The following is a 17,873-nucleotide window of genomic DNA, read 5'->3' as shown; positions in this document are numbered from 1 at the left end:
CCGAGTGTACAAAAACAGGAAACTAAGGAGGAGGCACACAAGCACAAACCTGCAACTCCTCAAGGCAGAATGAAAAGGCCAAACATGAAGGCTGCATGTGGCTGATAGTGTGGATCAGCACTTTCCAGAGCATTGAACCATGGGACAGCATTCTGCATCATAAGCCAACCATCCACAGCCCCCACAGGCCAGACATTTCTGTGTAGGTAATCAGACATTACTCTAGCATAAAGTGTTGTTACACGAAGAATTGCCAGCCAGTTTTTGCTCAACTGTCGCGGCAGTGCAGTGGGTCAGTTCATCTTCATTTTACATTACATAAATTGAGGAAAATGTTTTGCTTAGTGAAAGGCAGACTATGGCGTGGGTTTCTGCTAGAATCGGTGTTCTCTTTCAGTTAGAGCTCAGATATTGACAGAACCTGTGTTGCAGTGGCGCTGTGGAGGTGCGGCACCTGCCACCAGGTGTGTTGGTGCAGCTGGTGCCTCAGGACGAGAACCACTTCCACCTGGAAACGGCCGACACCCAAAGCGTGCTTTCTCTCTACGTCCAGAAGGACTTCAGGTGAATCCACAACAACCATTTGGGCAGCCAAACGTCGACTCTGTTCCAATTCTTGACAGCATCGAGCTCCAGTTGTCCGAGTAGTGGAACGCGTCTGCGCAATGTGATGGTGCCTCATGCTGACAAGGAAACAAACAGAATTGTTATTTCTTTAATTTCTTTTGTGTTAGGATCTATGAAAAAACTGAACGTGGCTCATATTAAGTGTATAAAGGTATCTGCTTGTGGGCAGATGGCCATACCGGCGAGATTTGAGCTATTCAAGCATTCTGCTCAGCTGCCACCTTATTTGGACGGCAAAGTAGCCTGCATTGTATTTGTCTCCAATGCTGTTTTCGCAAAGCTACCTACTTTGCCAGCTGCTCAAGAATTGAAATGAGGCTTTAAATGGCTGCTGCCCTTTTAGCCATCTACCGTTAGTATTGGAACACACCCATTGATACCTAACGGCAATGAACAGAGCAGGAAACACAAGAGAACATGGTACTATCACTGCAAGACCAATGACTATACAGGAAGTCTAGCTGTGCATGTGTTCTGTTGTTCCTGCAGTTCAAGAGAAATACACGTATATGATAAAAGTGGGAGTAAGTCACTCTGTGTTACTGCACACTGAGGGGGGGGGGGTGATGTGAAAGGCAGGGGTGTAGCCAGATATTTTTCCGGGGAGGGGTTCGACCATACTGCATGTGTATTTGTATGTGTGCTTGTATATATTGTGAGGCAACGTTTAGGACGCTCAAGACACTTCTTTCTTGCGTCGAGTATGAGCCCCACAACCCAAACCCAAGCAGTGATGAGAAGTATGCACATATGAGAAGATGAAGCGCATAAACAATGCTCACACTAATTTCTCCCGCGCGCGCAAGCGGCCAGCACGGTCACGATTCAGGTGGGAAAGGTACGGCGAACGAGTGGCTTGAGGCGTGAAACGTGAACTATCTCAGATGAACGGTAACAACTGTCCGAAGAAACCTCGATGGGGGTGACAAGGTAGTTGACTGGGGATGTTTGTTCATGAACAATGTATGGGTCCAAGAAAGTGCGATTGAAACTTCGCACACAATCCGAGAGTACGAACAGGCATCCAAAGTAATAATTAGAGCTGTGCAAATAGCAAAATTTTGGGTGCGAAGTGAATTCGAATATTTAAGTGTGAGTGCGAATCGAATCGAATATTTTTAGAATATTTCTCGAATATTTCTAGAATATTTTTCAAATACTTCGAAGCGAAATTGCAGAAAAAAAAGTTAGAGAGGATTCCTAAGCATATTCTTATGAGATAGCAACATGAAGTGTTTGTTTTCGTTAGGTTGATGAAGCACTGGCGGGTGTTTCATAGTTGTCTTATCAAGAATGAGGCAGTGTAGAGGCCGAATTGTATTTATGTACATGATTTGGTGCAACCAAAGTGTTGCCGACAACACTTTACACGTGATAGGCAAAGATGCCATTTCCTCAGCCCCTCCTCCTCTTTCAACTTCTGTGGAAGCCCAACTGATGTGGCGGACAAGGGTGTGCTCCCTTCAAGTCCGGAGTTCCAAATCTGCCTCGTAGACGTCGATATAAAAAATTTCTGAAATTTTGGATGCTAAAAGACGTTGGCTTCCAATTTTTTGAACTTCCTCCCCAATTTCAAGTCCAAAACAGCATTAATTGAGCCCCCATCTCTGCCACATCTTTCATCTCCATGTTGGAACCAGCGTTTCCTTGAATTAATACATTTGCGACCGTAGCAGAGCTTGAAAGGCAGCTTTGCCGCAATGCCGGGGTGTGATGAGGTAAAACATATTGAAAATCTAGGGACCACTTCCAATCGGACGTTGACTGTCTCTTGGCTAAGTTCGACCATAACGGAGCTTAAAAGGTAGCTTTGCCGCAATACGGGGGTGTGAGGAGGTGAAGCATACTGAAAATCTAGGGACCACTTTCAATTCGACGTCTTTTGGCAAAGTTTGACCGTAACGGAGCTTAAAAAGCAGCTTTGCCGCAATACAAGAGTGTAATGTGGTGAAGCATATTAAAAATTTGAAGGGGTCACTTTCAATCGGGCGTTGACTGTATTTGTCTTTGGGAAGTTCGAATAGTTCGAATAGTAAAATTTCAGTGCGAATCGAATCGAATAGCAACACCATTAGAAAAATATTCGAAATTTCGAATATTCGCACACCTCTAGTAATAATTCATCTTCAGGATGGAAGGTGACGTCGCGATGAAAGGTGTCATAACACTGCTTGTGGACTTGTTGACTGGTTTCTGTGTTGAGGCGAGCAAGTTGTCGACATTCATCCAGCCTAAAGACGAAATGTTCTGGTGTAGTTGTAGAGGTTTTAGTCGTTACATTGAAGAAAGAGGCGTCGATAGTGAATGTCGGCGCACGACCGTAGACGAGGTAGAAAGGTGAATATCCAGTAGTCTGTTGGATAGCGGTGTTGTGTGCAAACGTCACGAACAGTAAGATTTTGTCCCAGTTATCGTGGTTTGGTCCGATGTATATTGATATCATGTCTGTTAGAGTCCGATGGAATCACTCTGTTAAGCCATTTGTTTGAGGGTGGTAGGCTGATGGTCTTATGAACTGTGCCACAATTTTTTAGCACTTCTTCAAGAATTTTGGACAAAAAGGTCTTGCTGCTATCACCATGATGGTGCACCATGATGCAATACAATGGCTTCCGAAAAGAAGGCGCGGCAGCATCTGACACAGAACTAGTGTGTAGAGGGGCGGTCTTTGCATACCGTGTGAAATGATCGACAGCTGTCACGATCCACCGATGACCTGCTGGCGTTACGGGAAGTGACCTGACTAGGTCAATTCCGATAATGGCAAATGGTGTTTTGGGACATGGGATGGATTCTAACAGGCCAGCAGGAGGTGAAGTTTGTCGTTTCCGGTGTTGACAAAGTGTGCAAGAAGCGACATACTTGGCCACAAAGGTAGAAAGGCCAGGTCAGGAGAAACGGCTCCTAAAGCAGTTGTATGTCTTGTGAAACCCCAAGTGAAACCCAGCAGATGGGTCGTCGTGCAGTGCTTCGAGAACTTGTGTACGCAGCGAACTGGGAAGTACTGGCACTCACCTAAGTCCATTGGTATTGTAAGTATAGCGATGCAGTACGTTGTTTTCCAGCTTGAACAGCCTTAGCTGACGACGTAGTCTGGCATTAGGTGGAGAAGACGTGCCACTTAGATATCTGATGATGCGGTTACAATAGGGGTCGTCATGTTGACACGAGGCGAACTGAGCGCAGCGGTTGGAAGATAGGGACTCAGCAACTGCCAGTGGCGATAACGCGAGTGAAGATGAAGCCTCATGATCACCTGAGGGGAACGAGGGGCATGGTCGAAGATGAAAGTGGCATAGGGCAGTGAGAGAGGGCGTCAGCATCCTATACACAGCGTCAAAAGTGTACTCTTGCAAGCGAAGTATCCAGCGACCGAGGCGCCCAGACAAATTTTTCAGTGAGGACAACCAGCATAACACGTGATGGTCGGTAATCACAGTGAAGTGGCGTCCACAAATATATGGTTGAAATTTTTGTATGGCCTAAACTACAGCAAGACATTCCTGCTCTGTTATCGAGTAGTAGTTCTGCTCCGCAGGTGTTAGTGCACGACTGGCATATGCGACAACTCACTTGTGAAGTGTCGTCGCACTGTAGGAGGACAGCACCGATTCCATGGCTGCTTGCATCTGTGTGCAGAAAAGTAGGCGCACTCTCGTTGAAGTGACGTACGTAGGGCAGAGGACGCTGCCATTGCTGCCCCGCAATGGCAGCAAAGTGACTGATGAAGCGGTGGAAGTAAGACGCCAGGTCAAGGAAACATCGCAAATGTTTTTATTTTCTGGGCGAAGGAAATGAATCACGGCAGCAATCTTGTCCAGGTCCAGTCAAATGCCATCTTTACTGACAAGGTGGCCCAGCACTTTAATGCTTTTGCTGGTGAATTGGCACTTTGTATTGAGCTGAAGTCCAGCGTTCGAAATGCATGTTAAAACTTCGTCCAAACACTCTAGGTGCTGAGAAAAAGTGGACGAAAAATTAATGATGTCGTCTAGAAACAGGTTTTCCACTTGAGGCCATGTAAAACAGTGTCTATCATGCGCTCGAATGTTGCAGGGGCATTGCATAATCCGAAGGGCATTAGACGTTGAACTCATAAAGCCCATCCGGCGTTGCAAAGGCTTTTGTCTTTGTCCGCTTCGTGCATCAGTATCTGCCAATACGCGGACCGGAGGTCGAGACTAGAGAAATACTCTGCGCCTTGAAAAAGAGTCGAGGGCATCGTTGATTCGTGGCAATAGATCGACGTCTTTTTCGTGATTTATTAAGTGCTCTGTAATCGACACAAAATCATACAGAGCCGTCCTTTTTCCGGACCAACACCACAGGAGATGACCAAGAGCTGGACTAAGGCCAGATGTCGCGTTTGAGCATGTCGGCAACGTTGTCCTAGATTCCGCCAAAGACACACGGTATGGGCGACGGCGGCGTACACTGGAGCTTCCATCGGTTTCGATGCGGTGCTCTGCAACGGTAGTGCGGCCGAGAACCTTGGAATGTACGTCAAACGATACGCTGTGCTTCTGAAGAATGTCTAAAAGGTCTCTCTTTGTCAGCAGTGAGGTGGGGATTGATGGTAGCATTTAAAGCAGCGCTCGCAGCCTTAGGATCAGTTGAGGCAGACAAGGTGGTGGTTTTTACCACCTCTTGCTTACCATCGCACAAGGCCAGGTGCGATGGTAAGCCCCGTAGGTTTGCAGCAACCAGATGGTGCAATGAACACATCACCATAACAATGGTATCAGAAGCCAGCGTAACAATGTTCTTGTCTCCCAGCGAAATACAACAATCAACGGCTGTGACAAAACGCAAGCTGTGAGGAACGTCATCGGAGGAAAACTCAGTTCTGTCATATGAATGACTCGCTGACGACAACATATGAAAGCTGATGCTGAAGAAAGGAAGTCCCATCCCAAGATGAGCGCGTGAGTTAACGAGGGCAGCTCAAGAAAACTGAATATGATGAAGGATGCCATCATGGAAACCCGCACTGTACAAACACTGGAGGGCGAATAAGAACTCCGTCAGAGCAGTGAAGGGGAAGGCCATCGAATGGCGTCTTCACTTTTCAAGCGGGAACACAAGTCTGCACTAATGACGGAAAGCGATGCTCCTGTGTCCACCAGTGCCTCACTCCGTACACCTTCAACATGCACCAACAAATATTTGACAGACGGTCCGGAGGAGTTTCATATAGTGCGAAAGATGCAGCTTTCCGTCCCGAAGCTGCACTATTAGTTTTCCAGTTGATGACCAGGAGTCGAAAGCAGCAGGTCGAAGTGGGGAAGAGGAGCGTCACATCGGTGAAGGTGAGCGACGACGCAAGAATCGGGAACTACCAACTGCGCCGAAGTTCTGCGGAGACTGTGATCGACGTGGGCTGTTCCAGTATGGGCGACGATATTGCGGTAAAACTTTCCTGTTCAAAGTCTTCGTAGCCTGTCTTTCGTCTTGCTGACGGCGTCGGCAAAATCTTGAAAATATGGCCACGGATGCCGCAATAGAAGCAAATCGGCCAAGGAGTGCGCCAGGCGTTGTAAGGATGGACTGGCGCGTGGCGTGAGGGAGTTGAGTGAACCGTGTACTCAGGCACCTGTAGTGATGTCTGCTGGGGCGGTGGTGTCATAGTAGCAATCTGAGCATAAGTTGGCGTTGGCACGGAATGCGGGCTGGGACTTGTGTGCCGGTCATGGAAGCCAGTTCCTCCCTCACGATGTCACGTAGATTGGCACCAGGTGGCGTCGTACGAACCTCAAGTTGGCACAGCGAGCTTGTGCATGGATGATCGAGCGGATGATCGATCTCTCGGATCCTCTCGGATGATCGAGCGGATCAGTGCACGCAGCTCTATGTCATTGCTTGGCCTCAGGTCAGACATGTCAGGTTGAAAGCGTGTGGTCGGAAATCATCGAGGCACTGACAGGTAGTGACAATATCGACTACGGTTGTGGGATTCTGCACTACGAGCACATTGAAGCGACAGTCCCAATGCCCTTGAGCAGGTGGTGCACATGGTCGTTCTCTGCCATTGAGCTGTCGACGCGACGGCAGAGGGCGAGGACGTCTTCTATGTAAGAAGTGTATGACTCGCCGTGTGTTGAACACGCCCAGCAAGCCTCTTCTTTGCGACATCTGAGGCACAGACGGGCTTGCAAATATTTGGCGTAGCTGAAGTGTAAAAGAGGTCCAATTCGGGAAATCTGTCCCATGATTGAAGACCATGTCTTTGCGATGCCTGTGAGGTAAAATGCAATGTGGTGAGTTTCGCAGGCTCATCCCAGTGGTTGATGGCACTCACGCGGTCATACTCCTCCAGCCAGTCTTCAATGTCCTTACCACAAAGCCCAGCGAACATTAGTGGATCCTTTGATGCTCGCCCCGGCAGCAACCCCATGAAGGGGTTGCGCCGAGGCGAGCTTGTGGTTTGCTGCCGTGCTAAGCTCCTCGTTGTGGACCCAGCGAACGCAGTGGTGTACCGCTTCCTGAACGGAGCTACCGGGATGTTTCTAGATGAAGCGGAGATGGTCGGTTAGGGGAGAGGATTCAGGGCTGGACATCATCTCCACCACTTGTGAGACACATTTAGGATCTCAAGAACTTCTTTATTGTGTCGAGTATGAGCCCTAAACCAAACCCAAGCTGATGATGAGTCATGCACATATGAAATTAAGTGAATAAACAATGCTCACAATGTACACATGCAAAATTTCAAAATTTTGGGGGGGGGGTGGGGTTTGACCCCTCCAGCCCCCCCGTACTATGCCAGTGGTGAACGGAGCTTAAAAATGAGAAGCAATGTGTGACACATTCATAGCAGCAGCCCTTCTGGCTACATGTTGCATGTGTATAGCCTCATGTGCTGCTTACGTGAGTCAGCCTCGTCAGATTCCTTTTGTGATACCACTACTGGCACAGGTTTCTGCTTGTCCTTGCAAAGTAAGCACTTTCGCCTATTGTACCTGCTCCTTTTGTTTAGATGAAGTATTCTCTCCATTTTCTCAATATGGGGGCTCTTTTCTGCTTAAGTCTCTTTGTGGCTCCGTTGCAGTTTAGGCACTTTGTTTCTTGTGGCGTGCATTAGCTTGTTCATGGCTCCCAGAATAGCCTTCGCTAACTCTGCTAGCTTGTCGTTTAGCTTCAGACTTTAGGCCTATCAAAGGGCCAAGGTGATGCCACTCAAAAATGTTTATTGCAGTGGCTTCTGTCTGTCAGAGATGAAAGTGGCATCAGCGTCGATTTAACCTTGTGGGATATCCTTGTGCAAAAAAAAAAAAAAGAATGTGTACCACTACATGTCCAAGTATTCAAATTTCTCCATGAATGCATCTAGTGTAATCTGTGTGCACAACTGTGAAGTCACTTCAAGTGTAGAGTTTTCTTTTAATACTGAGAGGAAAAGCCATTTGCTTGCAAGCAAAAAGCTATAGTGTTGTATGAATGACAGGGCATTTACTGACTGTGGATACATGCTTACAATAGCACTTGGAGCACTTGCCACTTTACCGTGCCCACGCAAGGTCAGTTATTGGTCTTCCTTGTTGGGCACCCACATGCACCATTCCAGAGCATGTATGTAAAACACTACCCCAAATCTAGGGGTTGGCACTTACAGACGAGACTTGAAGCATGCAACTTGTACAGTATTTCTTGATGGATGCTATGGGAGTCGTGGTATAAACCACTGGTATGGGCCCCTGTATCGAGATGGCAGCATCTAGGGCAGCCCCAACGCGGGAAACAGGTATTGTAGCACATCTCAGTGTCTTCAGCAGTAGGGCAAATGCTGTTGGTTCACTTGGGAGGTCAAGAGGTGAGCACGGGCCTTTTTCGTGCGTGGGCAGGCCAGGTTGCAGCATTAAGCTGGACCATGGTGCGGTGCAATGCAAGTCCTTAGCCGAACAGGAAAAAGTATATTAACCGACAGTCATGGTAGAAGCAGTGCAAAAGGGCGGCAACACGAAAATAAGAAAGACACAGGACAGGTGCTGAACTAACACTGTCAGTTTTATTACACAGAAGGATAGTCCGACTGCACAGGCACACTCACATTACAGATATTTGTCACATTTTTCGAGTAGGCTGATTTCACAATCATGGAGAAAGATGGATGGGGCAGAAATGCAAATGTCGTGGTTGTTCTTAATGTGAAGAGCTTCTATGATTTCACGGGATCTTTGATCCACGTGCCTAATGATGACATGCGTGCTATGAAACAGAGGAATACAAGCACATGAGCGACAACGAGGGACAAATGTGAAGTAGGTGTGCCCTTAATGTGTTTTTGTGCTGGCATAGCTCTCATTAAGGCAGGCACCAGTCTGTCCATATATCTGTTGCCAAAAGTTAGCGCGATGTTATAAACTACACCACGTACACATGGTACAAAACGAGTGCAGCGACTGACAAAGCACACATTCTTTTGTGACTGGCCTGTCTTCTTCCTATCTATTGCGGCATGAGCTCTTCCAACTTTGCCACGAGAAAAAAACACATTACGTCAAAGCCTTTTGCAATCTTCTTGAGCTGTATGAAAGCCCATAAGTGTATGGAATTACTGAAAGGTTGTGGTGATGCCATATATACACGCACACCACCTGAAGAAAGTAGGACAAAAGCATGGAGTGGACTGTGAGCTTTCTAAATTGTTCGCTTTAGTACATGCTCAGAGGGAAAGGAATGCATGCCAGAAGATACTGTCAAGCCCTTTATGACTTGTACAACCAAGGTCGTTTACGAGATCTCACTAAGCTGTGGTAAATGTTACATCGGCCAAGCTTGTTGATCTGTTAACGACCGGCTCAGGTAGCATCACTGTCTCTAAAGGCTGTAGTGGTTGGTATGCACTTACCTGCGCACATCAAAGTAGCGGTTGTGCACCGCTCTTTGATAATGCAACAACTGTAACCAAATCTAGTGACAGGCTCGTGAGGGAAATTGTCCAGGCTGGCCAAATACACACACTATTGGACATGTGCTGAGCGTACCGTCAGTTGCGCTGATGGATAAAGAACTGTGTTATCGGCAAGGTGTTAGTATATCAAAAACTTTTCAGCGTGTTTACATATAAGTTTTGTTTGTGACGATTCATGCTTGCCCACTCGGCTTTCTTGGAATATTTTCAGTAAACTTCAGTTGTAAAGATGCCTATCCTGTCCACAATGTTTTTTCCTGTACTGTGTTTGTTTCGCTCAACGATTTCACTCTTGCTAGCTAGCCAGCGACCTTTTGGAAGTGACCACTTTCCTGGAGCGTGAAGCTTGTAAAGCAACACGAATGTCCTCCACTCACCTCACTGTGAAAGCTGGCTTAGGCCAACTGGTATCATTTTAGTGAATCTGGTCAGTCAGCACACACGATTAGCACAAGATTTTATTGGAGAACTTAGTATGGGTGATGTACTAGCATATTGTACCACTTTAATTATTGACACCGCAGAATAATGCATATCGCAAACGAAAGGTACCTCACCTGATGGATTGATGAATGCAAGCAGGTGCAAGGAAATGAATGAAAGCTTGTGGCCATCATCTGCAGAAAATATAATTGAGTTGAAACACATTAAATCGCCGCTAACATGGATGAGGCAGCAGGTCTGTCTCCCATGACTAGAGCGGCTAAAGGGGCATATCCATCTCTTGTAAATGACCACGAAAGCACATTGGAAGGAGTAGTACTCTAAAAGGTGAACTCACAGAGCTCACTCCGAACAAGGTGAACCATGCAATTGTCGCTTTCTGAGCAATTTGCCCATCCTCTCCTATCCTGTCGGTTAGTCTGAGATGCGATACCCGAGTGATTTCATTGTACGTTCAAACTCGTGCTGTGTTGACGCAGGTACTTCTTGCAGCACCCGTATGCGCGGCTCTTTGTGTCATACTTGTGGTTTCGCAATTTCCTGGTGTTTGCCGAGGACCCCATCTCGCACAGCCGCGCCGAGAGCGAGATCCCGGTGTTTGGCAACGTCTTCTCCTTTGTCTGCACCAAGTACCCGCCCGAGTGGGGCTGGCGGTGTGCCAAGGTGTTGCTGTGGCTCCTAGCCCTGTCTGCGGCCTCGTCTGTGGCAAATACTTCATCCACCACTTTCTGCTCCGTGAGTTTTTCTCCGGCCTTCCATGCAGAAACACAGTATTACCATGCTTTATAAAGACTGATTTGTACATTTATTTTTCCAGTTAAGGGAACCAGTGTGTACTGAGGGCACAAAGAGCCTACAGATGCTCCACCATCCAGCACTTTTCTTTTGTTTAGTCACATCAGGTGAAATAGCATGGCCAGCCAGCATTGGTGCTGATTATGTTGGCACTGAGATTTTTCATTTGGACTTGTCTGAAAAAAACGAGCGCAAGATGTGGCTCTTACTTTTTTTTCTGTAGCCACACGAAGGGCAGCATGCCACTGCATCTAGATTTGTCAAATGTACAATGGCATAGGGTCATAGAAACTTTCATGTTTTTCAATTTTGCAGGTTATGTAGGGTTCTTTTTCTTGAATATCTTCAGCTATATTGGAAACTTTAAATACATGTCATGCAGGCACTGCCAAGCGCTTTAACGGAGCTGAAACTCGCTTGAGAAAAAGCTTTCCTATGCGTAAGGTTCAGTTTTTTGATAAAAAAAGAAAAGAAACATAATTGGGCCAGAAATCATGCTAGGATGACTGTCGATGTTAATTTGATCGAGGCAGTGCAGCAGCATGCTGCATACGTTTGTGGGCCTCCCTATGAGATGGTGCCACACTGCCAGCACAACTGTGCTTCCGCTTGACTCAAGTGTCGAGTAGTTAATACTTATGCAGAGTTGCGTCCACATAGTTTGTGTTTTTCTGTGTGTCTCACTGTTTTTGGGGAGAATATCAGAAATACTTGCTTTATGCTTATGTCCCATGTGTGGTGCCTCTCTTAGACTGCTTCTCGAATTTGTGTATTGGATGCAACTGGAGAGGTGGAGAGAAGTACCCGCAGTCACGCAGTTTGTTCTTAAAGCGTCAACAAAAGGAGTAAATCGGATGTTTATTGATGAAATATGATAAGCTCAGTGCAGAAAATTTTCATTGAAAGCATACATGGAAAATTTTTTTTCCAATGCAAGCAGAATTCATTCTAAAAACAGGGCGTGCAAACACGGACACAAGAAAGAAGTCAGGACACCACAAACGCCGACTAACAACTGAAGAGACGCAAAATGGCTGAAAAGAAAGAAGGCACGAAAACTTATCTGCGCATGCCCATGCAACAGGCGTTGTGCGTTTCTTTTCAGCCGTTGTGCGTCTCTTCAGTTGTTAGTCGGCGTTTGTGGTGTCCTGACTTCTTTCTTGGTCCGTGTTTGCACGCCCTGTCTTTTTAGAATGAATACTTACCAACTAGCTCAGCTCTCTGTTATTCGCAGCAGAATCTTAGAGGAGAAAAAAAAACGAATAAAGTCAACTGAATTTCAGGAAAATAAATAGTAATGTTGCCACACTGCATGTCATTTTCAAACATTATTCACTTTTCGATGGCCCTTGAAGAATTGCAGATTGAGTGAAAGAGCATAACAGAGACACTAATAAATGCATGGATGGCCAATTCAGTATCAGCCGCCTTTTCAGTGTGAAACAAACGTTGGAGGAGCCATTTCACTCCCTGAACCGGGGGCAGGGACGGGGGGGGGGTTCTCGGGCATTTTCACGATGGGTGGTCGAGCCACTTGCCACGCATGACTGCTCAGCACCTCGACTCTGTTGACGTGGGGAAATGAAAGGTGTACTGCTCGACTGAAGCTTTCTGCACCTCGCATGTTGTTACAGTGCCTCGGGTATTCATTTCATGTCATTTATTAATACTGTCACCCTGTTGTAGGGCTATTACAGGAGTGGAAGGTACGTTGTAATAGCAGCAGGCGTTTACTGTACGTACAGAAAGAAAATATTGGCCCCCCTTTGATTGATAAGCGATGTCAGTTGATGACATGGTGTAATGATGTCATTGTGTTACTTCATGATGACATCACAAATTTTAATGATCTGTGACATCTTTGTGTGATGTCATTGTTCACTCGGAGAAGGCCACATGGTTTTTCTGTTCGTGGACGGATGCCACATAATTAAGCAGGTGTGACTTTTACAGCCCAGCTCTAGAAGGTCATTTCTTGAAATACTTTTTTGCAATATAGAATTGCAAGTACTACATGAACTTTTAGATATATCGTATATATATATATATATATATATATAATATATATATATATATATAGATACATATATACATACAGTTATATATACATACAGTTATAGGATACCGAAATATGCATCATAAATCGCTTCCATCATTATGAGAGCGAAAAAAATTTAGGAGAGCCTTACGCCAAAAATGCAAATATTGCAACAATACCTTGGTTTGGGCGAGTTGGTCCATCATTAGTGAAAACTTGAAAGCGCGAACGACGAAGACGAAACACAAACAACAGGACTTGCGCTTAACTTGCAACTGGCGTTTATTGGAAACGAACATCGTGATATACCCCGCATCAAGCTCATGCATATGCACTCGTCATCCCCAAAAGATAGCGTGGGTTTATTTGAAAACATGATATTTGAACACAAATCTATATTATATTATGTGACATTTTTTTGGCATCCCTTGACAAACGTATAAATGTGAAACTAACCGAAATGCCAATCATCCGTATTTTTAGGTATGTCGATGACTATTTAATAGTCCTAAAACGATCACCTGCCCTTTGCCTTGACGATCCAGTAGCAGAATGTCTCACATTGTTCACCAACCTTTCTGAAGGGCTGAGGTTTACGGTAGAAATGCCCTGTAGAAATTCCATCCAGTTTCTAGACCTTCAGATTATTTTTTCATCATCTAATCATGCCTGTTGGAGTTATAACCCTAGGTCAAAGAAAAGTGTTTTACCCTTCGACAGTGCCCACTCCAAGCTAATAAAAAGAGGCATAGCCTCTACTTGTATTATTAATGCCTTGCGCAAGTCATGCGTTCACCAGATAGAACCAAGCGTGTGCAAGCAAGTTAGCAGATTAAGGAAGGCAGGTTTTCCAGTGCATGTTGTATCATCTGTATGCAAGACATTGCTCAAGAAATCAAAACAGCCAAAGGAACGCGCCACAAGAAATCTTGACAAAAGGCCTGTGCATGCAATCCCATACCTTCACAAAGTGTCTCATAACTTGAAGAAGATAGCTAACCGACATAATATCAATCTAGTTTTTTCAGCGCCTTGCAGACTATCTGCTGTCTGCAACCTTCAAAGGACCAAGAAACGCGTGCAATGTCACACCAATCATAAGACTGTCTACACTGTGTGTACTGCAAACGTAGTGTACCATATTCCTTTGAGTTGTGGACGTGTCTATATTGGACAGACTAGCCAATGCTTCAATGACAGGGCGAGACAGCACAATAACGATGTCAGAAAAGGATTCGGTAGCCACATGGCAGAACATTGCAAACAATGTGCTTGTACCCCTTTATTTTGCAACACCACTTTTCTGAAAAAAAGCAGTTCAAAAACAGAACGCGAAATCGTCGAGGCTTACTTGATAAAGAAAGCAGGTGATAAGTGTGTCAGCAGCCCCTCTTTGCTGTTAAAAGAAAATGAAGTGGCTTTCTTTCGAAGTACATTGATACACCGTAGATTTGTGTTCAAATATCATGTTTTCAAAATAAACCCACGCTATCTTTTGTGGGATGACGAGTGCATATGCATGAGCTTGATGCGGGGTATATCACGATGTTCGTTTCCAATAAACGCCAGTTGCAAGTTAAGCGCAAGTCCTGTTGTTTGTGTTTCGTCTTCGTCGTTCGTGCTTTCAAGTTTTCACTGCAAATATTGCTTCTGAAAGCAGATGCATTGTTTATCAATTGAGAGAGATTTATCAAAGTAATTTTTGTTTTAAACAAAATAGAGAATATTTTTGATGTAGTCGCTTACCTGTCTCAAAATTTGCATGGTGCATAATTTTTTCTGCAATGCCTCTGGGCCACAAAGACAAAATGCTGGTGGGAGAGATTGCTTCAAAGTTAATTGCTTCACTACTGGAGTTGCAACCGTAGTGAAGAGGACTGGATTGCACGTGTGGCCATCTTCTGTCCGCCTGCCTGGTGCTTTCACTCAACGTTGTGAAGCACCCCAATGCACGATTATCTGTGCTAATGAACTCGAAGTGGAGTTACAGTCACTAATTTATGAGATTACTAATGTTACGACCCAATTTTGCTTGAACTCTCCACTTGAGTCGGTGCTTCTTTAGTTCCTCTTGTTTGCCTGTGTTGTTTCCATGCTGTTAGCCTTTGACATGTACTACCAGCTTGCCCAAAGACTCGCTCGTTTGCGTGAGTCGCCCCACATTTTGGCCAAGTCTCATTATTAAAAAAAAGATGTGACGTGTGGTCCATGAGAACTGCAGAAACTACTGGAATTAACCTTGCTAGCACAGCACAGCACACTACAAGCATGCCATGTGTCTTGTGCAGGCAACTTGTTTCGGCTGAAGATGTTTCGTGAAGAGCAAGGCACCTGGATGATAATGCTGCTGACGGTGCTGGTGTTTGTGTACATGCTGTCACTGGTGTACAACGCGCTGCTGCTAAGCGGCCACCCGCGGCCCGACCAGTTTCGTATCAATGCGCTCATGGGTGTCACCAATGCCAGCTTCATGAAAGTGGCGGCCTGTGGAACCTGGCTGGGCGACTTCCTCACTGCATGGATGGTAAGTCGCACGGAAGACTCGCGAGCTGCAAGTGGTGATCGGCTGTCCTACTTGTGCACAGGTGACCGACATGATGCTCCAGGATGAGCTGTATCCCAGCTGGGCGCCTGCCTTGCGTGCCTTCTGGCAGAGCCACGGTCGCACTCGCATTGTTGTCTTCTGGTCCGTGTCGCTGCTGCTGTCTGCTGTCGTGATCAGCCTGATCGTGAGCGACCACATTTCGTGGGACTACCTGAACCGCGAGTTCGTGGCCACCACCGAGCTGTCTCGTGCCTTCCTCGCCTCCTTCATCCTCGTCATGGACCTGCTCATCGTCATGCAGGCAAGTCACTGCCATCATTTGGGTGTTGCCTTGTAGCTTGCACTGCAGCATCATCCATTCACTGCTGTCATCCATTCTATTCGCAAACCACCCTTTAGCGTTCCTTGCGGCTCTTACCACGTTTCAAGGACAGACCTTGTGCCAACCTGTTTTAGCCCAATTTAGGCTCACCAAAAGGCAGCCTCTTTAAGGTACTTTAATGACTTCCTAACCAAGCAAATATGGCAATGTGCGTGCTTGCATTCAAGAGCACGCCATCTACAACATAAAAAAAAAAGCCCCCAATGAAGGTGCGAGCAATGACATGTGTTGCACCTGACCGAGGCAATGGCATTTTTCATTTCATTTCAGTTTATTATACTGTCAGCCTCACTTGGGCTATAACAGGGTACCAAAAAACAACAACAAAAAACAAGAACATACGTACTAAAAAATAAGCACTCCCTATACAAACAGCTATAATTAACAAACAACAATAGTTGTCAAAGGATAGCCAAAGCAGTATTCTCTGAAGCACAGCAAACAAGCATAAAATAAACTATACATCCTTAAAGGGACACTAAAGGCAAATTACAATTTAATTCAAAGTTTCACTCTGACATAAATTGTTTGAGAACGTCTAAAACATCAGTATTATCAACAGCAGTGTTCTACTAATCGAGAAATTAAGGTAAATGTAGGACACGCCACCAGTGAGACATTTCGGGATGAGCCCGATGACGTCAACAGTCCCGAGTACAATTAATCGCTAGTACTCAAACTACTTATAATAAAAAATAACATTTCGTACATTAAAAGAGGTAATAAAATGCGGCTTGTGTGTTTCTGTTTCATTCATGGAAAAAAGAACTTGGCGTTACCAAGGAGAACAGCGCGGGTGGTTCAAAAGTTCCGTTTTCACTGCGCTGATCTCCCGCTCGCGGGTCGCGTCTCAGTGGCAGTTTCGTTATCGCGTACTGTTGCGTGTGCTTTGCGCGCTCATGAAGGTCGCAATGACGGAAAGTTCGACAAAATGCCGCGTCCTGTTATGTTGCCGGGTGCCTGAATGGTGTGCGCCGCTTGAGCAACAGCATCTGCAGCCAAGAAACCAACGTGACTTTCCAGTGGGTGCCGCAAATAAACCCCTACGCCGAAGTGGCCGAGTCGTGCCGTGCCTCTGCGACAGTGTGCTGAACAACCAAGAAATGTGCGTGTGTGCTTGCTGCACTTTCGTGCAGAGGATTACGAGATCAACCGCAACTTGGGCAAGGCTTGTAATGTAATGAAGGAGGAATGCACATTTCTGCCAGGGCCTTGATGTTTCCCCACTTTTCATTTCTATGTATTTTGGTTTGTCAATTTTCACTTGTTCTTTAATTATTAGAAAGAGTAATTTAAGCCTTTCATACTGTGTCGTTTGTTCTAGTGGTCGAACGAGGGCTAGATTACAAAGCTGAGTTGGAGAGTGGAAATTCTGATATTTATTAAGTATGAAACGTGAAGCCAGTCTTTGTATTCTGTCTAGCTTTTAAATTACTTTTTGTATATGGATCCCATACCACCTTTGCGCACTCCATGATTGTCATGAGTGCCTTGTAAGCAAAGCATTTGATTTCTGAGCTGGCATTGCGCACATTTCTCTAAAGTCTTCACAGCGCTTTGTTGGCCTTAGCACAAACGTTGTCGACATGCAAATTTCATTGTAGATCTGAGGTTAACAATAAACCCAAGTATTTGTGTTGTTCAACTCTGGCAAGCTCACGATCGTTTATGGAGTACGTCCATTCTATAATGCGTTTTTTCCTGGACACGCTCATCGCAATAGATTTTGCTGCGTTTAGATCCATCTGCCAATTAATGCACTTGTTATTTATTTTCTGGAGATTTACATTCAGTTCTGATTGATCAGAAGGAGATTTAACTGGATTATATATTACACAATCATCTCAAAAAATCTTATGGGGACTGTAATATCTTTAGGTAAATCATTGATAAAAATCAAAAACAGTAGTGGGCCCAAGACACTACCTTGGGGAACCCCAGCAGCATTTCTCAGCAGATGAGAATTCGGACGCTGCACTGGAGCTCTTGCGCAAGCTGCAAACGATGCTCATGGAGTCACGACAGAAGAAAAGCAAGCAAATGCAAATTAATATTACTTTTACTTTTGATTCCGTTAACTATGCCAAATAAATAAATGTGTTTTGGAGCATAAATAGCGTCATTTATTTCA

General features: G+C 45.4%; 1 protein-coding gene across 1 annotated transcript in view; it reads left to right on the top strand.

Moving 5' to 3' along the window:
* The window catches only part of LOC119376792 (transmembrane protein 117-like), a 50,414-nt gene that overhangs the window by 11,817 nt on the left and 20,724 nt on the right, over positions 1–17,873 (top strand). Inside the window, 5 exon segments of the mRNA XM_049411484.1 lie at positions 433–564; positions 10,462–10,667; positions 10,670–10,717; positions 15,104–15,339; positions 15,401–15,661. Of these exon segments, the coding sequence (XP_049267441.1) occupies positions 433–564; positions 10,462–10,667; positions 10,670–10,717; positions 15,104–15,339; positions 15,401–15,661 (883 nt within the window).

Source organism: Rhipicephalus sanguineus, unplaced genomic scaffold, assembly GCF_013339695.2.
Source record: "Rhipicephalus sanguineus isolate Rsan-2018 unplaced genomic scaffold, BIME_Rsan_1.4 Seq225, whole genome shotgun sequence".
NCBI lineage: Eukaryota > Metazoa > Arthropoda > Arachnida > Ixodida > Ixodidae > Rhipicephalus > Rhipicephalus sanguineus.
The sequence above is the reverse complement of the archived record's forward strand: the minus strand, read 5'-3'. Positions and strand labels throughout refer to the sequence as shown.